At 44.0% G+C, this 8,954-nt stretch overlaps 1 protein-coding gene across 1 annotated transcript in view; it reads right to left on the bottom strand.

The window, feature by feature from the left end:
• The window catches only part of WWC1 (WW and C2 domain containing 1), a 110,810-nt gene extending 109,046 nt beyond the window's left edge, over window positions 1–1,764 (bottom strand). Inside the window, exon 1 of the mRNA XM_025205670.1 lies at window positions 1,722–1,764. Within this exon, the coding sequence (XP_025061455.1) occupies window positions 1,722–1,723 (2 nt within the window). The 5' untranslated portion in view covers window positions 1,724–1,764. The remainder of the gene's footprint in view (window positions 1–1,721) is intronic.
• Between the last annotated feature and the right edge of the window lie 7,190 nt (window positions 1,765–8,954).

The following is an 8,954-nucleotide window of genomic DNA, read 5'->3' as shown; positions in this document are numbered from 1 at the left end:
AAGCCAATGGCACTTTATCGTGCATCAGCAGATGCATGATGAATAGGTCCACGGAGGTGATACTTCCCCTCTATCGGGCGCTGGTCAGACCGCAGTTGGAGTACTGTGTGCAATTCTGGGCACCGCACTTCAAGAGGGATGCGGATAAGCTGGAGAGGGTCCAGAGAAGGGCCACTCGTATGGTTAAGGGCTTGCAGGCCAAGCCCTATGAGGAGAGACTGGGGCACCTGGACCTCTTCAGCCTTCACAAGAGAAGGTTGAGAGGCGACCTTGTGGCTGCCTATAAGTTCATCACGGGGGCACAGAAGGGAATTGGTGAGGTTTTATTCACCAAGGCGCCCCTGGGGGTTACAAGAAATAATGGCCACAAGCTAGCAGAGAGCAGATTTAGACTGGACATAAGGAAGAACTTCTTCACAGTTAGAGTGGCCAAGGTCTGGAACGGGCTCCCAAGGGAGGTGGTGCTCTCCCCTACCCTGGGGGTCTTCAAGAGGAGGTTAGATAGGCATCTAGCTGGGGTCATCTAGACCCAGCACACTTTCCTGACTATGCAGGGGGTCGGACTCGATGATCTATTGTGGTCCCTTCTGACCCTAACATCTATGACGGTCCACACGCATGCGCAGAGGGAAAGAAATTAGAATTTAGCAATGCTTTGCTTCCAGTGTTTTGTTTTTAACACAGCAGGATGCCTTCTTATTTTTCCTTTTTGCTACCAGTAATTTGAGGGGTGATATTATAAACTTGCATCAAATAAGCTTTCGGCTTCTAAAGATTCTGTATTTCATTTAAGTTTCTGACTTGAATATCACCACGGATTTAAGGTATGAAGCGACTCCAGATTTCTTTAATGAGAAATACACGGCATGGGTAAGAGATTACATAGGAGCCAAACCACAATGGACAAGCAGCCTGTAATCTTTGTTTTAAGATTGCATGAAGTCAAAAGAAAGAGATTGAGAGATACAGTATTCAAAGACATTGGTAAGTCAAATTGCTGCTTTTGGAAGTTACTTCAGAGTAAGAATGAAGTTAATAGCAAGCCTAAGAGTGTCACAAAAAGCAGTTTCCTTTCACCTTTTTCAAAGAAGGATAAAGTGCTTGACAGTACCTGTGGGTAAGCGACTCTTGAACAGTATCATAAAGACCAACAACAGAATTGTTAGTCTAAGGGTGGAAATCTGTTTCCTTGTCTACACCTAATTGGCTATTTTCCAACCATGTATGTGGTGTTTTTGGCACTTACACACATTCAACATGAACATGTAGGCATGTATACACAAACTGGGCATGCCCAGTAAACTATACTTGGGTACACGTGTAAGTCCGAAAAGGGCACCTGCATCTCTTACTTGTCAGCATCTGTCCCAGTAGTGACTTTACCCATGGTTACCACTATTATGACAGAATTGTACACTACATAGCTCTTTTGAAACCACAAACTATTCACTGGTAGGTTAGCAACAATATTACCACTGCTGAATAGGAGCTGAAAAGTATAATAGCTTGAACAGAAATAGAAGGAGAAGAGCATTTAGGGAGGGAGCAGTATTTGTTCTCTTTTAACTGGTTGAGATGAAAAGCAGGGTTAGTGTTCAGAAAACAGATGCCTACTGTAAGTTCAAAAGGCACAGATTTGCCCACTGGCCATTTCTGGATGCATGGTGAAAAAAAGAGAGTTTCTCCGAGCACTCTTAATATTCTACACATTATTGACTTACATACTCTGCTGGGGTAGGCATCCAACTTGCACGTCTAGTCTATAGCAGTGAAAACACTCTATGCTTCTGATTTGGCTGCTATCTTCTCCAGTAGTCTGACCTTGCCTTGCCACCACATTCATCCAGCTTATGCTCTCTCAGAGCATTGAACTTCATTTAAAAGCATGAAGTTTAAATGAAGTTTTGGTCACTCGAACCATTCCTAAAAGAGATTTTATTTTAAAATAAAAAGGAGGCTATTTATAACCAGCTCCCACCATTCAAAAGAAAATAACTTAAGAGGGTTACTGGACATGTAATAAAAAGCTTCATCAGAGATGTAGCAGGCTACAGTCACTGATAATATAGTTTGGTATTGTATTATGCACAGGGCAGGTCTTTAAGTAGAATGTGTGCACCAACTGCACCTTTTTTATCTCGATAAGGACTTAAAGTACTTCAAGGTCATGTTCACTTCCCACCCGTTGCCTCCTCCTCACATGAAATGAAATTCCAAGAATGTAGCCCTGGGCCCCCATTTACATTCCCACCCTCTGTGTATCCTAGATACCAGATCAACCTGTCACATTCCACTGAGCCAGTAAGCCTCAGCCTTATTTTTTACTTTAAATTGGCTACCTAGACTCATAAACACATTCCTCTTCAGGGATGAAGAACAGAGCTCTCCGTATAGACTTAGTCTGCATAGAGGCGTAACTTCCCAATTATTATAGCACCAGAAATGGGGAAATCATCTTTAACATGTCTAAAGTACACTTTGCAGATAGATTTATTTGTGGATATTTTCATTAAAGGGAGGAAAGCTTTATAGGGAGAAACCTAACCATGACACAATGGCTATACAAAAGACCTGCAATTCCATTTCCTGTTATGTGTCACAGCACATTTCTACAGAGAAATGAAATGGGACTAGAGTTATGCATGGCACTTGTTGGAGAGCCTGCCTAAACGCACACTTCCAGACCAAAAAGAAACCACAAGCTAACCCAGTATCGCCCTTTGGGTGCTGGATATTCCTCCCTCCATCCCCATTAGCTGGGTCAGAAAAGGAAGGCAATAGATCTGCTAGAATAAGAACCATAAAACCCTTCCCATTTTGTACACACAAACCTACACACAAAGTAATGAAGTCTATGCTGAGTTAATGGTGGAACTTGTGTGGAGCTCCAGTGTGACTTCTCAGAGTCATCCAGCTTTCCATAGTCTCCCTACATGCAGTGGGATTGCACCTGCTGATAATTCCCTTTAAGGAATACAGTGTGGTTCCCCATGAGCCCAACTCTGCTGCTCAGGGTTCAGATGCAAGCCACAGTCCAAGTTCTGCTCAAATGCCTTTGAAAGGAATTTACAGTTTAAGGGAAATTACAGCACAGTTCCCATACTGTAACTGTGGCCTATTCTCATATCCATGTACACCCCTATTGGGGAAGGACCTGTCTGATCTGGTCATTTGATGCTAAAGAAAATATTAACACAAGACTTCTAGATAGGATCCTAGGAAAGTAAGGCTGGAAGGGATCTCCCAAGGTCATTTAGTCCAGTTCCCTGCCCAAAACAGGCGTGTCCCCAACTAAACCATCCCATACAAGCACCTCTCCAACATACTCTTGACAATTTCCAAGGATGAAGATTCCACAAATTTGCTACATAGCCTGTTCCAATGTTTTACCATCAACTGTCATGTCAGCAGGCCCCACAGGCCCACAGTGGCCATCAAGGGCATAGGTCCTGGCTCCCCACTTCCTAGTGGGGAGCCAGGACGGAGCACCTGCCCTCCTCCCCAGAGCAGCTGGGACCTAGGCCATTTCACTACGGCCCCCACTCACAGGGTGGTCAGACCCAGGCCCAAGGCCCAGGTCTGAGCCACAGCACCACCAACCCCCATGTCCCTCCTCCCCCTGGATTTCCCCCGCCCGTCAGGACCCTCTCATGTTCCCCTGGAACACATGCATAGTTTTTGTTGCTTTCTGGTTTGGGTTGGGTTTGTGCAGGGAGGCATCTAGGTAAATGGCATTGGGGTGTTGGAGGGTATCATGTGGGGTACTGTGGGCATGATGCATTGCTGGTACTGGGGAAGTTTTGGGGAAAGGGAGGGGGAATACAATTGCTTTTGTTTTCAATACAGCCACACTGCCTATGCTGTTGCAGTGCTGGTAGTGGGCAGGGATGGAAGCCCCTGGGAGGGAGGCCCGGTGCCAGTGCTGAGAAGGCTGGTGCCATACTTGGGGGGGTGGGGGGGGGTGGACTCTGGCAGGTGCACAACCATGGGGCCACAGGTCCAAGGGACAGGGTGCTGTCACAGGTAGCAGCAGGTCACAACCAGACAGCAGTCCTTTCTGCTAGACTGCTGTAGTGGGTGGAGGGTGCAGGGGCCACTCTAGGTCAGGGCTGTTGCAGTAGTCCAGCTGGCACAGGGGGGCTAGTAGCCCCAGACACCAATTGGCCAGGCCTGAGAAGTTCTTGAGGGCAAGTAGCCCTGAGCTAGTCACCAGGGCAGTTTTTATGCTGTTGGGGCCAGCACAGATGGTGCTTTTATGGACAGCATAAAACTCTTTTAGCATACTTTGCAGTTCAAATAAAAAAAAAAAAGCCAAGAGGAAAAGAAAGACTTGTCAAAGTGAATGCAAAATCCTTGTATCAGCAGAAGCTCAGGACAAACGTAGGAAAATATGTACATACCTTTTCTGAAGTGTCTACCTTTATAGAGGTATAGGTTATAGCTGTGTTGGTCTCAGGACACAGGCTGACAAGATTCTTTGAATAAATCTGATATTTTTGTTATTAGTTGGTCAAATAGTTGGTCTAATAAAATATATCAGATTTACCCAAAGAACGTTATCTACTTTTATAGAATGTTATAACTGCCAAATATAAAACAAGGCAAATGAAACTGAAAAAGTACTAATTCCAATGCTGCTTTCTAATAAAGCCAGTATTTGTGACATCAAAATACATTTGGCCAAAATAAAAACAAAAGAGCAGGGTTAATGTTATTGGAAAGGTCATCATGAGAAACTGTTCAGATCCTCAAAATGCACATGCACCTTTAACTATGAGACCAATGTAGCCTGAAAAAGGCCACCACAAAGGCTCTGGAGTGTTAGTGAGGGGTGTTGTTCCGCTGGAAAGTTGCTTTTCTGCTGTGTTTAGACACCAACTTGCAGTAGTCCTGCGAGGTTTAAATGCTACTGCATTTGGCCCTGGACAAATAAAAGTACAAGCAAGTGACAGTCCTAGACTAAGCAGCAATTTGTTTATAAGTTATAAATCAATAAATATTTGCCAGGGAATCTGTTGATATTTATTTATGACCATCAAACAACTTTTAGCTATTAAAATTAATTCCCCGGTTTATCTAAAGGTTTATACACCTTGCAACATACCCTGCAGTACACTAGACCAAGCCCCAGCTAAACAACCACAGGGAACAAATTTTAAAAATTTGGAAGAACAAGCCTAATGATGGGCCTGGGATGGAGTGATAACTTTCTAGGAAAATGGAACCTGAATCACCTGCAGTTCTGTAAGTTGTCAAAGACACTGAATTGCACTAATATCAGGAAATGCAAAACACTCATGCTTGAGTGTTGATATTAGCTTTCTACACCATTTTTAATGCTTTCCTCTGCAGCATCCAGTACTGGCTACTTTGAGTCACGATTCCTAATTAGATGACTTACAGGTCTGACCCAGCATAACTCTGCATGAAATGTAATGGCTTCTATAGGATTCTTAAGGGCCAACTGTATGGGCAAAAACTCTCCAGTAAAGGGGGAGGGCATAGAGGTCAATTTCCAGTGGTAATTAATGCTTCTCTTGCATTGGTTTAGTTTGGGGAATATTAAAAGGAAAAAAACCCAAACATACTTACTTCCTTTTAGGTCAGGAACAAGGGGATGGAAAGATTATAGAAACTGCAATGTTTGTGTGTCAAGGAAAGAAGGTAGTTTTGTCCACAATACTGCTAATATTACATGATACTCACATTGTTTTACTATTACAGTAGCCAAGGCAATAGGCAATAGGAAGGCTAGTACTTAGACAAGATGGTCCCCTGCAGCTTTGCATATCTGTTAAGTGAAATAGAAAAAGAAAGACCCTTTCTGGTATTTCACCTAAGCAGTGCAACTAGGTGAAACTTCCTGAACAATGTTAAAAATGCAGCAGCTTTTGATAGTTTTGCCTCTCCACAGCAGAAATCCCTGAATGGCAAATACTATCTAATAAAACTCATACTTAAAACCAGAGTGGTATGGGTCCAAATCAGCACCGCCTGAAACCACCCTTAAATGGTTAGGTTAAACACCCAGAAGTGAGACACAGGAAAATGCTAAACTTGCTCATGTTATAGGAACAGCTTCCTCAGCTGATCTCTCCCAACTGCTGTGTAAAAACAGCTAGCATCTTATTTCACAAAAAGGAACATTTAAAAATGCCTTGTCATCCAATAGGACCCAAAACCACACCTTTATTAGCCACAAGGGAAAGCATGAGGAAGGTCCTTCACACCCAACTCAGTAGCCTGTGTACCTCAGAGAAGTTAAGAGTTTACAGTCGGCTTGATACTACGTCCATGTTAAGCCAATGCAGCCCAAGTCCAACAGACCTAGTTAGCAAAGCAGACACAGGTGAAAGCAAGTTGTTCACACTCCTGTCCCAGCACAATTCAGTCACAAGGCAGCCATTCTGGACAAGGCTTTGCTGATGCTATGACAGAGGAGAGTAAAGACTTCCTGGCCTGGAATCCAGCCAAAGCAGCGTTAAGAGTTTTCTTGACTGTAACCATGCTTCAGTTAATTAAACCAACCTAAATCCCATGAAGAATCTATATGATGCCTATGCATTAAGCACAGCAGCACACCTGCACCCAGGAGAAGTGCAAACGTCTCGTTCATTCTTTGTATTTCCTGCTGGTTAGTAAATAAGTGTCCAACTAAGCAGAATGTCAAGCTGACCACAAGTTTAATGGTTCACTCTGCTCTTTAGAGCTGAGACCAGAGTCATTCAACCATGGTCAGCTTTCTCCTTTATTCCCTAACTTCTGTTACACTCCAAACTTCATCTTTAAATCACTGGTGGTGATGTACTAATGGTGGTGAATTACAGGTCCCATTTTTGCTACAGCAGAAGTGGTTCTGACGCCAGGGTAGGAGAAAGAGAAAAGCTGCTGCTTTAAAAGTGGAACAACTAATGTAACGTTGGTGCTAATTAGAAGCGTAAGACTCTCCTCCAGCACCGGCATGAATCAACATCTTTGGAAATGCTGCTAGAGTCCCACTCTATTACCATTTCAAAATCTGGTGGAAGTTGGAGATGGGCTTCTGAAGCAAGACACAAGCATGAGGCTATCCTGGCACCAATGCACTCAGAATACTGGGGTCTTAAACTCACTCCAAGTTAGCCTCTATCCTCCACATCCCAGAATGGCCCTATACATGCAAGTAATGGGTCTGACCATTTAAATTAAAGACCAAAAAGCAGAGGCTTTCTTATACCACTTCTCTTTCAGCTTTCCATTTAAGTGGGGAAAAATAATTCAAGTCTCTCCACAAGCAGAAAGTATTACCTTTTACCCCTTTTGCAACTTGCCATCAACCTACCTAGGCTGATGTAACTTCACTTCTCAAGGCTGGCTATGAAACCCACTGGCAACCAGCCAACAGGCATCACAATAAAATAATAAACTTTAAAGCACCCATCTTGTGTCACAAAACTCCCCAGCATAATCTCCATTATGTGCAATCCCAGGCTAAAATGGATCAGAGCAGAAAGAAAAGCTGAACTATAACTTCATCTCTTTCTTATACCACCTCACCCTCTAGAGCACTGTATGCCCCTGAGGGAACAAGAAAGTGCAACCCCAGAGCACAAGCTTAACAAAGTAACTAGGAAGCTATCTGCTACGAGCTTGGGGGGGTGTGTGTGTGTGTGGGGGGGGGGTACAAGCCAACTGCCCATCAAGAATGGTCTGGGATGGAGTGCCACCACCTAATACCCCATGCTGCTGTTGTTCTGCCTCTTGCAGGGAGTGGGGTGGGTGAGCCAAGGCCATGTAGCATATTATATGACGTAGTACTGTTTTCCATCCTGGCTTGCTTGTGTAGTTCTGCCTACATTCGTTCAAGTCAAAGGAGGCTGTAAATGGGTCGTCAAAACATTGATCAGGGAAGGTTAAATGATGACACAGAGAAGATTCTCAGGTGTCCAGTCTCAAAGGAACTAGAACATCCATGACTGTGCCATCAACTTAGGGAGAAGTTATCTGGCTGGCTGGCTTCACCCAGCCTAGAGTGTTTTCATTCTTCCTAAAGCTAAGCTGGCAAAATCAAAGGAGATCCCAGAGTTCTCAGATCTTGGGAAAGACAGGAATTACAGCAAGCTGAGAAAACCTGATAGGCTGCCCAGACATGCTCTCTGGGTGACAGCAATCATGATCTGATTAGATTCACCATCCACTGAAAGGCTGGGAATTCCACCAACAGAACAAAAGTCCTAGACTTCAGACGGGCAGACTTTGGTAAACTCTGGAGTCTAGTTGGAAAGGCCCCTCGCAACAAGTAACTGGATAACTTGGGAGCTCATGAAGGATGGCACTTCTTCAAGGAGGCTATTCTAACTGCTCAAAAAGAAGCCATCCCCATGCGATCAAAAAAGGCAAGAGGGGCCAAGAGACCTGCCTGGCTCAACAGAGACATTAGGGAATTTCTGAAAAAGAAAAAAGAAGCAGACATGCAATGGAAAAATGGATTGGGATCCAGAGAAGAATATGCTCATGCGGCCAGGGTCTGCAGACATGAGACAAGGAAAGCCAAGGCATCCATGGAAATCAAGCTGGCAACTGATATTAAAGATAGCAAAAAAAATCCTTCTATAGGTACATAGGGAACAAGAAAGAAAAAAAAAACAAGCTACACTGTGGCACCCCTACTCAACAAGGAGGGGAAGCCCACAGTTGACTCCTATGAAAAGGCTGAGCTCCTTAATAATTACTTCACATCAGTTTTCCTGAAACCAGACAAGAACTGATCACCAAACCAGGGGCACAGGGAATACGGTAATGACAGCGGTCCTCATAAAATCAGTCCAGAACAGGTGAAGACACTCTTACATCATTTGGACATTCACCCAAAGCAGTGAAAGAGCTGGCAGAGCTCATAGTAGTGTCTCTGGTGGGGCTGTTCAAGGAGATGTGGAACTCAGGAGATGTCCCTAATGGTTGGAAAAAGATGAATG

Source organism: Alligator sinensis, unplaced genomic scaffold (assembly GCF_000455745.1).
Source record: "Alligator sinensis unplaced genomic scaffold, ASM45574v1 scaffold7_1, whole genome shotgun sequence".
In the NCBI taxonomy this organism is placed as follows: domain Eukaryota; kingdom Metazoa; phylum Chordata; order Crocodylia; family Alligatoridae; genus Alligator; species Alligator sinensis.
Note: the sequence above shows the minus strand (reverse complement) of the source record. Positions and strands in the feature narration are given on the sequence as shown.